General features: G+C 43.9%; 1 protein-coding gene across 1 annotated transcript in view; it reads right to left on the minus strand.

Moving 5' to 3' along the window:
- The window catches only part of GABRR3 (gamma-aminobutyric acid type A receptor subunit rho3), a 600200-nt gene that overhangs the window by 36035 nt on the left and 543517 nt on the right, over positions 1-20648 (minus strand). Inside the window, exon 8 of the mRNA XM_086936148.1 lies at positions 15614-15810. Coding sequence (XP_086792274.1) covers positions 15614-15810 — 197 coding nt within the window. The remainder of the gene's footprint in view (positions 1-15613; positions 15811-20648) is intronic.

Genomic DNA, 20648 nt, shown 5'->3' on the forward strand with positions numbered 1-20648 from the left:
TCATCAGACTGCCATGGATCTGGAGCAAGTGATAGAAGGGTAACAATCACTCTATTTGAGTAGGACGGCCCTCACACACCGACCTAGTCAGTGTCATGCTTCATCATCGGGCCCCACCGAAGAGACCGAGTGCCTCTTCGGTGTGCTTCGACGCCAGAAAGACTGCGGAGCTGGTCGTGTCGGGAGGGCGTGTTGTGAGTGAAAATTACTTAAAAGTGCCTAAGAGGGTATCAAAAAAACTTTTTAATGAGTGATCCCTAAGACACAGGTAAGTGGTATATGTGTCTGAATTTACGTGCCAAGGTTGTTAGGATTTGGTTAAATTCAGCTAGATACCACAGAGTAAAATTAAATCAGTCAACATGTTTCTGCCGTACTAGTGGTATATATTCACCAAGGCATTCTTCAGGACTATACCCCGGCGGTATGGACACTCTAATAGTCCACCCTGACCTCGGGACGTGAAAGTGAAAAAGAAAAGGTGAAAAAAGTGCTTAAAAATAGAAGAGCTTGATGCTCATTCTACGAAAAAGCCCCAAAATCAGGGGTGTCTCAGCACCTGTGGAGAGAGAATGAACAAACAAACACATATAGACATACATATATTTAGTATATGCTATTGCCAATTATCATAGTGCTCCATATATGGTGGCAAACAATGGTGTGCACACAATAAACGCTATTTTACGCACCATCCAAGTAGCCCTTGGGGATGTAGTAGCGTTAAACACTGGGAGGTGAAGTGCTAGAAGTGGTTTAAAACTACAGTTGTAGAGGGGGGGAGGATAAAAACACTGTATGAATTATCCTTATAGGAGGGATCAATAGACCAAAGGTCGGTGACCCCCCTAAGATGGTAAGTATGGGTGGTATCTCACTTTAAAACGGGGCGCTACTAGCACCATGGGTCTCGGGAGGAGGATTGGAGCGCGCCTGGCACATCCTGAAAGGGAAGAGAGTTAGATGGCATTGCTTTCAGAGCGTTCAAGTACTTAGCTTATGGCGATCGGAATAACCGTCCTGCTGGAAATAAGAACTCACGCCCTCAGCGCTCACAACCCGCGTCTTAACCTTTAAGAATCCTCAGAACCGGACCCCGACGATGGAGAGCGGGGCCGGCGAGTGAGTATAAATGCGCTGTGTTTGTGTTCCAGCGCGTGATTCCGGGTTGGGCGTGTCCTGCTCGAAAGCGAGGCTTGGAGCGCGTACGCCCATATGGGCGGGGCGCAGTCCGATTCCCAAGTGAGGCTTGAATCCAAAAGCCTATCACACGCCGGCCTGTCAAAGTGTTGCCGGGCGAGTGTTTCATTGATGGAAATGGGGCCGTTTTTTGTAAACACAGAATAGAATCACAGCGCTCCTGTGATATGTGTAAAACGGCAATATTACAAAGAAAATAGAGTTAACTGCACATATTTTTTGTCAATATGGAAAAATGAGAAAAATCACAGCGCTCCTGTGATATGGAAAAAAAGGGGGAGGGGGGTTTAAAAAAGTCAATGGGTAGCTGTATACACACATTTTTAGCATTGAGTTGTAAAATACACACATTGTTATTAACAGGGAAAACAGAGAAATTCAGAGGGCATTTGTGTTTAGTTTTCAGACACGGTATAAGGAATATGGTGTTCAGGGCCCAGTTCAGGGGTTCATGACAGGACTGTATTCCAGGGTATGTCGTCATTAAGGCCATTGATGTTAGTCCCTAGACGATACACCCAACGCTGTTCTTTTTCGAACAGTCTGTTTTGTACATTCCTTGTGCCATCAATTGTTTCGATGACAGTCCATCTCATGTCATTGGTAGTATGATTATTATCCAGGAAATGGCGGCTCAATTTAGTTGTTGCTTTTTTGCACCTTTATGTTGCTCCGGTGCTCGCAGATGCGTTGTTTGACCTTTCTTGGGGTCATACCTACGTAACGGAGCTGGCAGGGACAGGTAATTAGATAGATCACATTTACTGAGTTACAATTCGTGTATTCACGTTGGGTCCACATTTTACCTTCTTCCAGTGACAAAGTTTTGGTAGCCTGTGTTAAATGACACACACTACAGTCCGAGCAGGGGTAGTGCCCGGTGATTTTTGGTAGACCCCAAGAAGTCGTCACTGACGGTGTTGTATTTGGTGGTTTCTCCTTCGGGCGTGTGTGAACCAGTGCATCTCTCAGACTACGCCCTTTCTTGAACGAAAAAAGGGGTTTTTCCCAATCCTTTTTCATGGTTTTCACAATATTCCAGTGTTTGTTGATGCTTTTTTTCATAACGTTTGAGAGACTGCTATATGTGGTCACACAAGTGAGTGGGATTTGGTCTGAAATGTTGGTTTTTTCCTCGAGGAGAGCCTCCCTCGGTTGTTTTTTTGCTCTTTTGAACCCTTTGTTTAGGGTAGATGCAGGATAGCCTCTATTTTGTAGTTTTTTTGTGAGGTTAGCTGATTGATCTTTGAAGTCCGTGGTAGTGCTACAGTTCCTTCTTAACCTGAGATATTGTCCATAAGGAAGGTTTTCCTTCAAAGGACGGGGGTGGAAACTACTGAATTCCAGGAGGTTATTCTTCGCGGTTGGTTTATTGTGGGTTTTGGTGGTAAGTATCGTTCCACTGACTGAGATGACCACATCTAGGAACACAATGTTTGTTTTGCTCGTAGTGCTGGTGAACCTCAGATTCTGGTCAAGGGTGTTGATCCATGTCAAGAAATTTTCGAGGTCACTGTTACTGCCAGTCCAGATGAGCAAAATGTCGTCAATGTAACGCTTCCATAGAAGCATTGACGATGAAAAGGTTGCATTGGGTGGCAGAATATGCTTGGCTTCAAAGTCAGCTACATACAGCCCGGCCACACTAGGCGCGAAAGTACTGCCCATAGATGTACCTGAGCATTGGAGGTATAATTGATCTTTGAAGGAGAAGAAGTTCTCTTTTAATGCTATGGTAGCACAATCAATGATGAACTTTTTTGGTGTCTGGTACTGCCAAACAGTAGAGTCAAGTACCTTAGTGAGGACTTCGATGATGTCGTCCTGTGGGATACTTGTGTAGAGGCTTCTAGTGTCACGAGGGTGATTGAATTTTCAGGGAATGTGATCTCCGCTAGTAGTCGTAGCAAGCTTTTAGTGTCTTTCAGGTACGTTGGTGTAGACTGTACCAAAGGCTTTAGAAAGTAGTCACAGAACTGTGATAGAGGCTCTAAAAGTGAACCAATCCCAGAAACAATTGGTCGTCCAGGGGGCGGTAGTCTGTTCTTGTGCATTTTCGGCAACGTATAAAAGTAGGGTATAACGCTACTTGTGTTGTTCAAAAATGCCGCTTCGTTCTTGGACAAGTGGTCTTGCTCTTCTGCTTGTTTTACCAGGGACGTTATCCTTTTAGCAAGGTCAGCAGTGGGGTCTGATGTAAGTCGGATGTAATTTCTAGCATCCCCAAGTAGATTATTACAGATGTTCTCATAATCGGTTGTACAAAACCTAAGCCTTTCTCTAATACTTTGGTTTCCATGGGGGTTAGTGTTCTTGCAGATAGATTAGTCACTAGACTCATACTCCGCTCGTGCCCGGCTGTTGGTTGCTCCGGGTGTGGTTCGCTACTGAGTCGTCCTCTTGCCAGGATACTCTGGTGTTGCCTCTCCTTTTGCCTCGGCCTCTCCGACCACTCTCTAAAAAAGGCTGTCTGTATTGCTGTTGAAAGTTAGCCGGGGGCATAAAACCTGGGTTCCAGCCCATGAATGGATAGGGTGGCTGCTGAAAGGCATAAGGATGTGTGCCCATCCCCATTTGTGGAGGGTACCATTGTTGGCGGTTACCTTGATTGCCATGCCCACCTCTATTGTTCCTATTGCCACGGTTTCCTCTTCTCTTTGTTTGTTTGAAAGAGTTATTGAAGTTTTGTGGCTTTCGATTGCATCAAGTTATCTTTGTATTCATTCATTTCTTTGTTTAGTTCATCGAGCCGTTTTTTATAGCCGGTGATTGTGGCTTTGAAATGAGACTCAGTCTCTCTGATTTCTACCATAAGGGATTCGGAGAGTCTTAATGCTGTCTTTATTATTAAGACCATCCAGTCGCGTGTGCAATGCCACGCGATCATTGCCCAGTCCTTTCTAAAGGCAGCATCATTGAGAAAGATGCGCGGGGCATTTGTTACCAACAGACCTTTTGGGGCTGAATTAGATGCTAGATAGCCCTTAAGGATCGTGCCATGAAGAATAGTGCGTATATGCTCTTTCTTTTTCTCCGATAAGTTTTCCCATTCTGCTGTGTTGGCTATTGCTTGTGATATGTGTGGATCTGCAAAGATGGTAGCATCTGACATCAACTCCTCGATTTCAGCCTCAGAGTATGTCAGACCCAGGTTCGCCATAGTGAGATATCAGTTTTTGGAGATAAAAAGGTCAAGCAAAGATAAGGGGTTGTTGTTATCTTGCTTGGAGTAAAAAAGCTCCAGATCCTTGGCAGTCTGATGACTGACCAGACCTCTCTTCTTTTGTTGAAAAATTAGACCAACCAGTACCTCCTTTCAACTTGATTTTCCTGTCTCAGATTGAACAAGTGGTTAGATCAATCATTTCTCCGCTGATTGAAAAAATTACCACTCTAGAGGATAGGCTGCTGGGAATAGATAAAAGTATCAAGGCCAACTTACCTCCCATTGAAAAAAATCGTAACACCTAACTGTTCCCACCCATTTGGTACAACCGAAGTGCCAATGCCACCTGCAAAAAACAGTAATGATCAAACTCATCCTCCAGTTTCTAACTCATCATCCCCTATTGTCCCTAAAGTCCACTCCAAACCTGGTCTATCACAATACACTACTACTAGAGTGGAGCCCTATAAAACAACTCATATACAGCTACCCCCGGAGGCTGCACCTTTCGTATGTGTCCTTGCGGGAGTTCCAGCACTCAAACACGGAAAAACCGAATGGGAACAAGACCTACTAAATAAAGTCACGTACTGGCTAACAAAAAATAGGCCCTTGCCTCTAGACCTTGACGGTACAATCATGGCTGTTAGAAGGGTGGGCTGGTTAGGTCTCCTACAAAAAGACATTGACGGCGACCTGGTTCTAATAAGATTTAGAAGTAGACTAATTGTTCCCTATCTCCAAACCTTGCATCCCCGAGAAGGTGACGGCCCTATTTCCATCTGGGACCTACACGACTTTTATCCAAGCACGGCATTCATCCATCGACTAAGACCAAAGACAGAGACAATTTACTCGAGGGGTAGAAGCTTCTGCGCATTGAGTGGCAGTGGCCTTTCCGCCTTCAATCTCCCCGTAACAATGCACATTGGCCACAAGTATGGAATACTATGAATTGTCACATGGACCTAAGGAACTTACTCCCATAGTTTGGACAAATGTTTTTATTTTTATTTATTTTTATTTTGTAGATACCCTGTGTTTCTGTATGTAAGTTTTTATGATTGTTTTTAACTACGCTTTCACGATTTTAAACTAAAATCGAATAAAGCCAAGAATTGAATTGAACATCCACAAACCAGGAAACGCTGTTTTTCCAAATTTCTCATGTTAATGTGGGCCATCCGAGCCTCTTAACATAAACACGACTGAAGACAAATCCATTCAAAAGCAGTTTTATTATAACCCAATGCATTTCTAGCCTCTGGGGCCTTTCTTCAGGGGTGACTGCAAATACAAAATATGTGCGTTAAACCACTGTACACTAATGTTTACTTCATATTCACATACATTCTTATTATCATCAAATTTAACACTTCTAAAATGGCAATAACTTTCTGCAAAACGGTAAGCAATGTCTCTATGGGAGTTATATTTTATCTGACAAAACATCAATCTATAGTGCCTGGATGCATAATCCCCCCTCTATTTATAAAGCTGCATGTAAGAACCTGTATCCGCTACGCTCCCACCATGATTTCAAGTGGTCCTCTTTCACCCATTCGGCTGCGTTCTAAAACATTTAAAAGCTTACCTGCTCTCAACAAAACATCACTTTCCCTCCAGACAAAAGCAAAGTAACCTCTCCTTTACCAGCCAGCTGCTTATAAACAAGTCATACACCCCTCCCTCCATGAACTTCCTAAACAGTACGACATCAACGCCACCTGTGGCGTGTTGAGCCTCCCTCGTTTTGCCTGTAGTTACACCAACTACCATAATGCACCAATTGTTACTACGTGCTAATTATCATGGAGTCTACTTTCTACGATCGAACTACTTCTAAAAACTTTGTACAGTGCTAACACCTTGTGCGTACACATGCACCATTCCGTTGTTCCTAAATACTTGTCAGTCATATGTTAACAAACACGCTAAAAATAAAACATGTTCTGTCGATTCGAGATGTTCCGCCTGGCGTGTGGATAGCGCCATATCTTTACTGTTCTCATTTCTTTTGTTTGTACAGTCCTGGTGCTTACCCCATATGGGGGCTAAGTCATTGTGTTCAACATATGTATTGAAGGGTAGCACACCGTTGCTTGTGCAACTTCATTTCTATTCCTCGTTTAAATCCCATTTACGTTGCGTGCTCACTAGTGACATGCTCAGCCCGTGCAGCGTGTAATTTTATAGACATCATCATAATGGAACACATGAAGGCTCCAACTTGTGGCACAGCATTGTTCCATTGCATATGCAGCCGTTTTTATCTTCTTGCCAGTTTGACCATTGTACTCCTAATTTTATCTTTTTGACAATTTCATCGCCGTTTACATCCACAAACCAGGAAACCCTGTTTTTTCAAATTTCTCATGTTAATGTGGGCCATCCGAGCCTCTTAACATAAACACGACTGAAGCCGAATCCATTCAAAAGCAGTTTTATTATAACCCAATGCATTTCAAGCCTTTCTTCAGGGGTGACTGCAAGTACAAAATATGTGCGTTAAACCACTGTACACTAATGTTTACTTCATATTCACATACATTCTTATCATCGAATTTAACACTGCTAAAATGGCAATAACTTTCTGCAAAACGGTAAGCAATGTCTCCATGGGAGTTATATTTTATCTGACAAAACATCAATCTATAGTGCCTGGATGCATAATCCCCTCTCTATTTATTTATAAAGCTGCGTGTAAGAACCTGTATCCGCTACGCTCCCACCATGACCTTAAGTGGTCCTCTTTCACCTATTCCGCTGCGTTCTAAAACATTTAAAAGCTTACCTGCTCTCAACAAAACATAACTTTCCCTCCAGACAAAAACAAAGTAACCTCTCCTTTACCAGCCAGCTGCTTATAAACAAGTCATACACCCCTCCCTCCATGAACTTCCTAATCAGTACGACATCAACGCCACCTGCGGCGTGTTGAGCCTCCCTCGTTTTGCCTGTAGTTACACCAACTACCATAATGCACCAATTGTTACTACGTGCTAATTATCATGGAGTCTACTTTCTACGATTGAACTACTTTTAAAAAACGTTGTACAGTGCTAACACCTTGTGCGTACACATGCACCATTCTGTTGTTCCTAAATACTTGTCAGTCATATGTTAACAAACACGCTAAAAATAAAACATGTTCTGTCGATTCGAGATGCTCCGCCTGGCGTGTGGATAGCGCCATATCTTTACTGTTCTCATTTCTTTTGTTTGTTCAGTCCGGGTGCTTACCCCATATGGGGGCTAAGTCATTGTGTTCAACATATGTATTGAAGGGTAGCACACCGTTGCTTGTGCAACGTCACTTCTATTCCTCGTTTAAATCCCATTTACGTTGTGTGCTCACTAGTGACATGCTCAGCCCGTGCAGCACGTAATTTTATAGGCAACATCATAATGGAACACATGCCAACTTGTGGCACAGCATTGTTCCATTGCATATGAAGCCGTTTTTATTTTCTTGCCAGTTTGACCATTGTACTCCTAATTTTATCTTTTTGACAATTTCATCTCCGTTTACATCCACAAACCAGGAAACGCTGTTTTTCCAAATTTCTCATGTTAATGTGGGCCATCCGAGCCTCTTAACATAAACACGACTGAACCCGAATCCATTCAAAAGCAGTTTTATTATAACCCAATGCATTTCAAGCCTCTGGGGCCTTTCTTCAGGGGTGACTGCAAGTACAAAATATGTGCTAACGCGTAACGCACATATTTTGGCCAACGATATACTCAGGCTTCGTCGAGGACGAGCGGACCGCCCTAGCTAGCGGCCGCCATGTTTCCCCACCGTGCCATTTTTGCCATTTTTGCTGTTTGCAAAAATTGAGGAATCATACCCCCACACCGGTAACCATTGTGGGAAATATGATTCCACCCCTCAGAAGAAGCTTTGTTGGGTCCCTGGTGTTTCTGGTACCAGCCTTCTAGTCCCGGGCAGCTCAAAATGGTTGCTGTTGACCAGAGACACATTTTTGCCATTTTTGCTGTTGACATTTATTTACCGAAGCCTGATGGGAGATATAATCAGAAGAAAATGATGGCTCTTTAAAAATTTTACGGAGAGTTGTGGTCATGTTGAACTGTCCTGCACCTCCTCTGCCCCGGGATCCCATGAAGCGAGCGGCGTTAATGAAGGGTGTTCGGCTTCTCTTGGAGACGGCAGCGATCATCAAGGTTCCATCCGAGGAGAGGGGGCTGGGATATTATTACATCCTCTTTCTTGTGCAGAAGTTTTCCGGTAAATACCGTCTGGCCTTGGATCTCAAAGGGGTGAATTTGCACAGTCCTCATCATCACATTTCAAAACGGTGACCTTGCAGTCAATCCTTTCCGCTGGTTCATTAGGGGTGCTTCTTAGCATCCCTCGGCATGATCGACGCTGATCTGCATGTTCCCATCCACCTGGAGGATCAGCAGTTTTTTCATTGTGCAATGGGCTTGAGGCACTGCCAATTCCAGATGCTTCCTTTTGGCCTTTCATCAGAGCCAATGGTTTTTACGAAACTCTTGGCCCTACTGGTAGGTCTTCTACATTCTCAGGGTATTCGTTTACCTTTACCTTAATGATTGGCACATTGTCTCTCCATCTTTCTCTAGAGGAGTCAGGGGAGATGGCCTCCACACTGCAATTGTTCTCCTGGGTACGTCTCCATTTGTATTCCCTCATGCACTACATTCTACTCCTTGAGATCTGGCTTCTCAGGAACACGAGGCTCTCTTTCCTGTTACCCCAGAGATTCTGGAGTCTCTCTAGTGGTGGTTGTCGCCTCTCAATCTCTCTAAGGTTTCGATCTCAATCCTCCTTTCTCAGTGGTCTTGACAACTGATGCAGCGCAAAGCTTGGGGAGGGGCGGTTCTGGTGGATTTCAAGGCCCAGGGCAGATAGTCCCATTTCGGGCTCTCCAGTCCTCAAATTGGAGGGTATTGATGGCACTGTGGCAGGCACACTTCTTTGGTTTTCTCCTCTCCTTCTGCACTATGCTGTGTGTGTCCAGACCAGCTCATTTGTGTCTATATCAACTGGCAAGGGGGGATGTGACGATCTCTGTTTCTCCTTTCGTGGAAGATTGGACTGTGGACCAAGAGAAATCTCCTTTCTCTCTTGGCAGTCTATGTTCTGTGGGAGGAGAATGGGCCTGTGGATTCTTTGAACAGGGTGTTCCACTTGTCTCTGACCAGGTGTCTACTTTTTCAGAAGATCCTCTACAGGTTCAGCCTTCCCTGCTGGATCTGTTTGTCTCAGAGAAGGCGGCCCTACTCTCCCACTATTGAGCCTGATTTCCTCGATGTTGGCCTGGGCGATAGATGCTTTCTCCATCCCATGGTCCCAGGGGCTCGTATTTGCTTTCCCCCATTTCCCTTGATTTTCAAGGTCTTCTGGAACATTTGGGCTGATTGGACAGAGGTTTTTCTGGTCATTTCGGAATGTGCCAGGAGACCGTGGTTTCCCCCTCTTCGGGGTTGGGCAGGAAGGTACCCATTGGAGGTTTCCCATTCACCCATCTCTGCTTCATGCTCCTCTTCTTTGCACGTCCTCTCTCCCGCGCCTACCATTGGTGGTATGGCACTTGAGAGGTTGACCTTTCTGGCTCAGGGTTGTTCGCTTGAAGTGGCTCAGAACATCCAGTTGTCTTGCAGATCGTCCATCCTGAAGTCTTACAATCGTCACTGGAAACATTGACGCTTCTGTTAGGGGAGGAGTCTGTCTCCAGTATCCTGTGACCCGGTAAGGGCATTGGAATTTATAAGGGATGATTTTGTGGTGATGCTTGCAGTCTCGACTCTTCGTGCCCAATGGGCCATCTTTCTGGCCTGCAGAGGCTCTGATATGTCCTCTGTCTCTCTCTTGGGGACATGTCTCTTGCAGAGTTTTTTGCTTCCGCGTCCTGTCTCCCGCTTCACAGTCTCCACCTGGGATCTTCCATTGGTGCTTCAGGCATTGACTGGTCCTCCATTTTAATTCCTGGTTTCAGTTGACATTACGTTTCTTTCTGCTAAAGTTATTTATTTGGTGGTGCTTTCTTCTGATCGCAGGGTTGGTGAGATTGGGGCTGTGTCCTGGCTTTTACCCCTTTTTTACACTTCTGTCCAGACAAGGTTCCTCTGCTCAAGGTCTTGTATGATTTCCATTATCAGGAAGATATTTTCCTTCCAGTGTTTTGTCCTGTTCTGTCTTCTCCCGAGGAAGAGGTTCTCCATTCTCTGGATGTGTTGAGAGCCCTTCCCATCTACCTGGACCGTACCAGTGAATTTAGACATTTGGATTCATTATTTTTCACCTAGGGTCTCTCTCAGAGGGGTCTCAAGCCTTCCTCGTCCACTCTGACTCGATGGGTGAAGTGTGCTATTGTCTTGTCTTACGAGGCTGCTCACTGTTCTCTTCCTTTTTCTGTCCCGGGGCTGTTGACTCAGTGTGTCTTCTCATCCTGGGCAAGGTTTAAGGGTGCATCACTGTGACATTTGGAATGCTGCTACATGGGGCTCTCCGAACACCTTTGTTTCCCCTACCGTCTTCAGTTGGGGATGGGTGCATACGCAAAGTTTGGCACTCATGTTTTATTGGTTGTACATACACTGTAAGTTATTCTGTCGTTTGCACTAAATATATCAAGTAAATTGCATCATCCTTGGTTTCTGTGTGACCCAATCACCATTTTCTTAGGTATGGGCTCACTCATGTGTAAGGAAAGGGATGGGAAAACGGATGGGGAGGTCAAGCCCAGTTATTTACCGATAATCTTCATTACTCCGTGCCAGTCTTCCCGTTCCATTCCTGAGCCCTTACCGCCCTCCCTGATTTCTGTCTATAGTGATTGTTTTGTTTTTCTTTCTTATGAATTTCTTTGGTTTTGTTAGGCTGTCCTAGTGACATGCTTCCCCCTTTATGCATGCTGGGTAGGCAGCGCCATATTGAGCCTCAGCTAGGTGATAATTTCTGTGAAGCAGGCGAACTGCTCATGTGTAATGAATTAAACGGGAACACCTAGACTCGGAGTAATAAAGAATTACTGTAAGTAACTGGGCATTCACCCTCTCTGGCCTCAGGATATACTCAGGGGCTTCTTTCAGATCAGGAGAAGCCACCGTGACTCTACCATTTCCCATGCCGCAGTTAAGTCATGACTCCTGCCTCGTGTGGGCTGGTTAAGCGTTTATTGCTAAGGACGATTTTTTTTATCTAGTCCGGCCTGCTGCGTTGCACCACATCGGAACATCGACTGGGTAAATACCCTCCTGACGCAATTACTATCTGATGTATGGCTCAAGTGGTCTATATGGTAATACTAACAGGCAGTTGTTAAGTTTCAATCAGAATAGTTGATGTTTCAGAAGCTTCAGAAGGGTTTGATCGCTACTGGGGTGTAAATTGACTTGTCTCACGGCAGTAAAAGAGCAAGATGGTTAAACATGCCCTCATTGTCTGTGTAACATTATTCTGTCAAAGATTTTTCAGATGTTCCATTTTGGGTTATTTGTGCGAATCAGTATTTTTAATGATTCATACGACTGTAACAAGTGAACACATGATTTTGCACTTAGAACAATATCAATCTGTCATTTAGTACTGTAATTAATAATGTAGTATTGTTATACCACATTTAAATAAGAGATGCCATTTAATTAACAGTTTCTGGTGTGCTGCTCATCTTGCCTCTGCTCATTCCCTCTCTCAATCAGTGAACGGCTGCAAGTTTTCTCTTCTCACAGTTTCCTCAGAACACAGAGAGCAGTGACGTCAAACGTTTGAAGTAATAGAAAGCATGTATTGTGAATGAAACTTTCCATCGTTTTCTCTGTGTACCATTTTGAAGCATTTCCGTTGGAAGTTCTGATATAGGTAAGCATGGTCTGTTAAAAATGTTTCATACTATTTTTTCTAATCTCCTTAGTGCAGTTGCTGAGGAAGTTTCTTTTACTTTAATAAGTGAGTTAGTGTTAATGATCTTTTGAAACTGCAAAATAGTTTTTGATTTGTCATTGTAACCTAACTATGATAACTGAATCATTGTTTAGGAGATTCATGGGGTTCGGCTCCCACAGTTTCACAGTTCAAAATTGTAACTTTGCTCTGTTAGAGGTGTAGTGTTCTCAGTCATAGTAATGCACACATTGCATCCTACTTTATGTTGTCAGTTTACGAGTAAATATATTCCACACCCGTCTTCCCACATGCACACCCATCTATTTCACCTTGATCGGCAAGCTGAACAGAGACGTAGCTAACATGCACCCAAACTTCTCTCATAGTGATAAAACTGTAGGACAGATCTATCTTTTGAGAAGGTGTCTAAGAAGCAGTGTGTGCTACATGGGAAACATTTTGTTGACGAAAAGAAACTGCAGTAATATTATACCACTTTACATTTTTTCATAACGGCTTCTGCGCATTGTGTCCAATGTGTTTTGCAAGCATACATTAAGCAAGGCATGTCGAAGTGAGTCCTCTATATATCTGCGATACATACACATACATTACAAAATTCGTACTTTCTTCTGAGGTTTTTAGAAAAAATTAATGAATGGCCATAATGGTAAGAACGTAAGCAGTTGCTTTGGGCAAGATATAGTTTAAAGGTTTATGTATTTGCCTTTGTAGGTCAAACCATTTAGACCTGCTATACAAAGAAGACTGTAAATGTTTGGAAGCATGATATAGGCCAAACATTGTACAAAATTAACTTTGCCTACATGATTTTTAAAATACCTAGAAATGGGCATAATGGGCCATATGTACGAAATCGCGTGTTTACGATTTCCTTATAGTGAATTTTAGCGATTTGCTATTAGCAAATCGTAAAGTGAGATGTACACCAGTGTTTTTGACACTGTTAGGATTCACAGTGGGTCACAAATAGGGCTGCCTCATCAATATTCATGAGCAGGTCGCAATTTACGACCCTTGTGAATGTCAACAATCACAGGGAAGGCGGCCTGCTCGGGTCAGCAGACCACCATGTCTGTGATTGCTTTTTACATAAAGCAAGTTTTTTGTTTGTAATGCAGCCCGTTTTCTTTGCATTTCAAAAATAAAAATGAACAGCTGCCTGCTCTTAATAATGTTGGCGCCCACATTCACGAGAGGGATGGGGTCCCTTGGGGACCCCTTCTTGTTTGCGAATGGGTTATAACTAACATGAAGTTGGTGGTAACTGTGAATGTTTTGTGACCCCGATTGCGGTCGCAAAATATTCTTACATACCAGTGGAACTCGCTATAAGGAAGGGATGACCTTAACACACCCCATCCTAATAGAGACTCTCAAACCATATTTTGTAAGTCGGTAGGAATAGGTTATCGTTCTGCAAAATTGGGTTGATACATGCCAAAAAAGCATTTTACTAGGAGTAGTAAAATGCTTCATACATCTGGACCCACGTGTCTTCAAATGTGGGAACTTAGTTATGGAAATGTACGATATTCACGGATTTCTGATATATGCCCTTTTCTCAATCGCTGCATACTCTGCAAAAGAAAATAAAAAGAAGAAAGTACTTTGCAAAATATGGGGCATGTTTACTAGGACGGCGATAAATAAACGCAAAGCGCGTTTAGCGCTGGTTTATTTATCGCCGTCCATCGCAGGAATTTATCGCCCAGGTAAAGCGTTATTAACAACGCATTACTCCAGGGCGATAATATCCAGAGAAATGGGCCAACATCGCTTGAAAACCAGCGATGTTGCACCCAAAACAGAGATAGCCTTGGTGATAGGACCCTGTGGTCGTATCACCATAATCCACCTCCCATGTTAGCTATGCCGTAGTCAGGAATTTAACAGACATTAAATTCCTGTGTTAAGGCAGAGTTAACGGGATTTAAAATATCGCTACCCCTCGTTGATGATATCATGAAGCTTGGGTAGCGATATTTTCCCATGGTGTTTTATTAGGCACGCCTCCTTTGCATCTCACTAGAAATTCAAAGTGAGGTGTGAACAAAACGGGAGCTGAAGCAAGGAAACACGCGATAGAGTGTCCTTGCAAATAATGCAATATAGTTATTGACGCTTTTTGCCCGAAAACGGACGCTAAAGCGGAGATAATTATATCTTCAGCCCTTGATGATATGCCCCCTAATTTTACATATGTTTAGTTAATGGAAATAATTTTCAATGAAATGGCTTCCCTTCCTACAATGATGATGCACGCTACTCTGCATTCTACATCTAGTTCAATAAATGCAGAACAGTGTGCTCAAAGCATTTCAAAAGCTTGCAAGTGCCCACAGAGTTCCAAATATGATGGTTTTAAACTTGTTTCCATTGCATTTCCCTAATCATATTATTTTTGTGCAGAAGTTCTTCAATTATAGATGACACCCGCATCAATTAGTGGTTTCCGCTGTTGCGAGTTGCAACTACAATGCGGTGGAAGAATCGTGAGGCTGGGCAAGGTTTGGACTAAAGATAAACATCCTGGGACAGTCAATAGAATACTCCCGAAAATAAAGAAGGGTAATCTGAGTCAACCTCGTACCGCAAAGCGAAACCCTTACCATCGAGTGAGGAGGACTATAACAAACATCTTTTACCGGTGATTTACTCATATTAATAGTAAGACAAAAGGAAATATGTCACATTCTATTTTACCCAATCAGAGAACGAAAAGTCCCTCACTTGTATCTGGATTAAACCTGAAATAAAGAGGGGTATAAAATATATTGCAAGTTCCCCAGATTGACCGAAGAATTGCTAACAGTACTCCTAAAATTGTTGTGTTTTTAACATTGTCCTGAGGAAGGGATGCATAAAAAGCAGGATCCACTGAATGGCGTCGACATATATGTATTCTTTTTTGGTATTGGTATCGAATGTTTATATGAAAATGTGTTTTTAAACATCTTGGAATTTTAATCGCCTATTGGAAAATGCTTTTTTGGACAATACATGCTTTGTATTTCTGTGTGATTTTATAAGCTGACATAAACTAAGAAACAATTGTTTTAATGCACAGAGGATAATATTGATACATGTTTTTAATAAAAGCAGAATTCACATGTGAGCAACATTGTCAGGTTACATTTTTAATATAAACAGTGCTTTTGTAGTTCTATTTTGAAAAGGCGGGTGGCACACTTTTAAGGATGAATGCAATCACTGCCCAGTAGACATAGATTAAGAAGTAGGGAATGTTACGAAGAGGAACCCTTATTTTCCTGTTACAGTTTTTTGAAATGTATACAGAAATAGAAGTTTTGGTTAAATGACAAAGAAGGATTCGTTTATATTACCTTTCCTCTCCTTTTAAGTTGTTTTCTTTCTTCGACAGTTGTGAGATAATTCACTGCTGCATACTCAATTACCGACAAGAAGACAAAGAGGAAACTGGTCCATAAGTACACATCCACAGCTTTTATGTAAGACACCTGAGGCATTGAGGCACTTACTCCCGTGATGATGGTTGACATGGTTAGCACAGTGGTTATACCTGTCAAATAAAAACAGTAATGGATGAAAATAGGAGTCTTTTCTCATATAATTTCTATACAGTTTGAAGCGAAACAAATATACTGGATTTTATAGCAAAACTCAAGACTGTGCAAGCACATTTATGTAAAAATGTAAATTGAGGAACAATTATGAAATTGTTCGTAGTCTAAGATTTTCACGTCAAACACATTAGTCAACACTGCAGAAACTGATTAAAAAAAGATTGTTAGTAACCATCAGCAATTATTATAACAGTATGCTGAACTACTCAGTCAGTGACTCACAAACTGGAAGCAACTATACAGCGCAATCTCAACCATGGAGGCACTTCTGGTGTTGATTACTTAAATTCTAACGAGTGTGCTTTAACAAATAGCAATAAGGTAGCAATAGCAATGAAAGTCCAAATCTCAAATGGGACAGCATTCCACATATTAGCAGTCAGCACGGAAAAACCTCTCTTGCCTTGTCTGAGCTACTGAGCTACAAAGGTAAACTTACACTGATGTGTAAGTTTACGATTTTTGGCTATTCATGAAGGTATTTTACTAGTGGCATCGTTACGAATGCGGAATCTCCACACTCAAAAAGATTCAACAGTCCGATCTTTTTATGTGTGGAGACCGTAGAAAAATCTTACATTTATACAAAAGTTTTAGTTTGCCTTTGTGAATCAGGCCCTTAGTTTATATGGTTCAGTATTGTTGGCTATTGGAGGTGAGATACAAAGAACAGTGTTCATTTGGCCCATGAATATAATCAGGAAATATTAAACCAAATGTGGTCTTTCACAGGAAGCCAATGCAATGTCCCTTGACTTTAGAAACATGGGGTTTCATGTAGTATTTGGCGGTGCATCTGCCAAAATAAAGTTAATGCTCCATTCAACCAAACCCGCTGTTTCTCCACCTCATTTAGAGACTCAGCGACTGCAGGGTTTCCCCCCAAAGATCATCAGCTGGTTCTATTGGTAGAAAACCTTGACCTAGCAGTTCTCCCATCACAGGGCCTTGATGTAATCAAAAAGGAGCTGGTTCTTCAAGGTAGATTATTCAAGTTACTATATTTAAGTTAAGATGTTGATAAGATAAAGCGATAACCCCATCAGGAGCAGCTGTCCTGCTGCTCAGCCCTCACCCAACTGACATTCACAAACCTCTAACATTCCATTCATCCAACATTCCACATCACATGCATTCTAGCTGAGCAGCAGGAAGATATAAGATACAACAGGCCTCAGCTGGCGCCAATGACAGAAACCCCTGAACTGGTAAGTTGTCCACCACTGGGTTGGTCATAGAAATCATGGTGGACCTAGGCAGAAACAAATCAATGGCCGAAAGCAGAGGAAGAACACTCCCTGCACAGCAGGACAGTTGAATGCTATTTTATACAAAATCCTGCTTTATGAATTTGCTTGTATAAAGCAATGAAAATGCCCGGTGGGCCAAAGCAACATAGAACCCACCCAGCATGTCCCAGAGTCTCCTGGGTAGTCACCAGTGCTGCAGCTCTGAGGTAGGTTGAACCAACCTTGGCAAGAAGGGAGTGATCTCAAAATCCGGCATACCTCTACCAGGTGAGCACAAGTCAAAAGCTCTGGTTTCCTGATGTCTAGCAGGGTGCTTGTCCATTTGAAATAGCCTCATGTACCCTAATATGGAGTGTGGCAGAATGGGTCATCCTCCATTAGTCCGTCGCATTGACAGGTGGGGAACTGTAGGGATTGCACCAGTGGAGCGTCAGGTGGATTTGCTAGTGGGAACCTTTGAACTGATGCCCCATCTGCTACAGGAATATTTTCAAACATTAATGCTCAATCGTATCTATTGCATAGTTTCTTATAAACAGTGCTGTCAGTTCATGTGCGGTTCAGATTTCTTGGTTTTCTGTTTATGACCTTCAGAAAGAAGTTAATATTTTTGTCTTAACCTAATTGAACAGGTGTTGCTCTTACATTGAGATGTAATAAGCACCGAATACCTACTTTTTTGTGCATGCAGAACCCCTAAATATTTACACCCAAAAAGAGACCTCAACCAAACGCCCATAATTGGATGGGTTGAGATGGTGTTAAATCTGAATTTCATGAGGCAATCTGTCCCAAGATAAGCCACCACACAACATATCAAAAATGTAGTCAAATAAGTTAGGACCGACTCAATAAGTGAGTGCTAGGGCAGAATTAGAAAATATTGAAATAAATATTACAAAAATCCAAAAGTTACTATACAGAAATTATAGATGCATAAAGCCATTGCCATGAAGGCTGTTAATAAAAGAGCAAAAGGGAGGGGGGGATGAGGCCAAGATGGTGGACGGTTCTTGCTGAGCTCCCAAACATCTTGTGGTGAGCGGCTGAAACCCTTGGTGCTGGCGGGGGCTTTGGGATGCATCCATCCTCGTATATGACCCCCACACTGGGGGGAGGACTTTTGCCCAGATTTCTGTTTCATGGCCAGCAGTGGCACTCAACGCCAGTGATCTCTATTGGACAGAGGGAGAAAAGCTGCTCTCGGGCAACATGGAAGGCGGACCCCGAGCCTCTCCATGTGCCCACATTGCTTCTTCTGCGATGGACTCCATGGGACTCAAGCTAAGGCATCTCTTTGTCCCGGCGCTAGTGGGCACCGGTGCTCCCCCTTATGCTTGGGGTGGCAGGTGCACCTTATTATGCCAGGCCCCAGAGGATCTCTAAAATGGAAGCTGTGGACTGCCCACACTCCGCAGGATAACACTGCAGTGGCAGGCCCTGGGAGAGAGAACCGGAGGCCCGTGACTTGGCCTGTCTTCTCATCTGGGACTTCTTCGAAGCTACAACTCCAGTGGCCCCAGTCTCAGCAGATCGTGACAGTGATCCCCCACTGACTGCCACTGAGGAGGGGCATTTTTCACCTGCTGCCCTTTCCTGTGAGGGCTGAGGGCTCAGAGCGCCTGCTGGGGACTGCTACATGTCACCTCCTCCCCCTCTGGACTTTTCCCACCTTCTCTACCCACAAGACTGTGTCCTGATTCCATCTGGCTCCATCGAGGGACAAGCTGGCCGGGTTGAGGGAGATGATATCCTTCACAGCCTGCATGCTTCCTCTATCCTCGCTGAGGCTGTGCCCTGCCTGCTTGTGCTGCCCCACCCTCCATCTGGTTCCATCAAGGGGGGATGCAGGTCAGGCTGAGGGCAATGAGATCCTTCATGGCCTACAGGTCCTTGACCTTGAGGCCGCACTTGGCCCGGTGGGCAGGTCACCGATGGAGGGAGCCCCTTGACTCTTGGTGATCTACCACCTGAGCAGTGACAAACCTTCCACCTCCCATTTACAGGCTAAATTGACCACTACATGTCACCCTACCATGACATCCTAAGGATCCTCGACTCCACTTGACCGCTCTGCCATGCCTCCAAATCCAGAAAACACCAATGCCATCCTACAGGCCATCCAAGCCTCCCGGATCCCTTTGGAAACTAAGATTGCCAAGGTCTGAGTAGAGGTCTCCTTTATTTGCCAAAACCTCAGGGAAGTGACGGACAGAGTAACAGAGACAGAGGGCTGGGTTTCGGAACTGGAGTACAAAATCAAAGAGATCAAGTCGATGGTCCGGTGCCTTTTCACAGCTTCTGTGGCACTTGAGGCCCAGGCTAAGGATGGCGAAGGTCAGGCCCACCAGTGCGTGCATTTTGCCGGATTCTATGAAGGAGTGGAGGAATTCCTGGAAATCTGGTGTATCTCCTGGCTGCCTGTCTCCTCCTTGTTATCTTGCTTCATGGTAGAGAGGACGCATTGCTCCGTTGCACAGTGACCCTCTCCCGGGGCCCCACCATGTTTCATGACAGCTAAGGTTCTGAACTATTGAGACTGAGACACCATCCTTAGAGAGGCTCATAACCTGCGCAATCTCCGATATCAGGGCAGTCTAGTGATGATCTTCCCAGACTACACCTGCGCAGTGCAATAGTGGCATAGTACTTAGATTGGAGTCAAGCAGCAGCAGAGGGTTTCAGTATATGCTCCTATTACCTGCACTACTCAAGGTGCCCCATGACTCTAAATCTTGGTTCTTTGAGACTTCTCACCTGGATTATGGAACACCTTTCTTTTGAAATGCAAAACTCCACCCCCTTGGGGCTCTACCGATGCAGAGGGGAGGGAGCCTTGACTCCCCACAGTAGCGCACAAGATCAATGTGACTCAACCACCAGGACCCCCAGAGACGCCCATCTATGGGCTCTGGGGGAGGGACAGCGCAGAGGCACCCCCTCCCTCCCTTTGCTCTGGATCACCCTCCTTGGTCGCTGACTCCTTGGATGACTGGGGCCTTACAACTGATGCCTGACCTGCCCTGGTGACTACTCCTGCCTATGCTATCACTACCACCAGTACCATTATATCCTGTAATCAGCTCTGGCTTGATCTAGATGGGTTGATCCTTTTGATTTGTTCTCTACCTAGTTCTTAGTTGTTGTGTATTGGGGCACCAGATGCTTCTGGGGTGGAAATGTGGGGTGGGGGGTGTTATGTTGGGGTGTTCAAAGGTTTCCATGGTTCTGCTTTTTACTCTGTTTCTTATTTCAGCTATCACTATCTGCCCACTCTCTCTAGCCTGCCCCAAAAGTTCTCATCGCCCATGATAGATTCCGCTACATTTATCACCTCCCTCTCCTGGGACATCAATGGCCTAAATCATTAAATCAAATGCAGGGCTGTATTCCAATACCGTAAATGACATTTCTCTCCAGTGGTGTTCCTGCAGGAAACCCACTTATTCGGTAATCACTGCCGTCTCCTGCAGTGAGGGAATTATACCCAAGTTTATCTAGCTGGTTATACGGCCAGATCCCGG

This window comes from Lissotriton vulgaris, chromosome 8 (assembly GCF_964263255.1).
Source record: "Lissotriton vulgaris chromosome 8, aLisVul1.2, whole genome shotgun sequence".
Lineage (NCBI taxonomy): Eukaryota > Metazoa > Chordata > Amphibia > Caudata > Salamandridae > Lissotriton > Lissotriton vulgaris.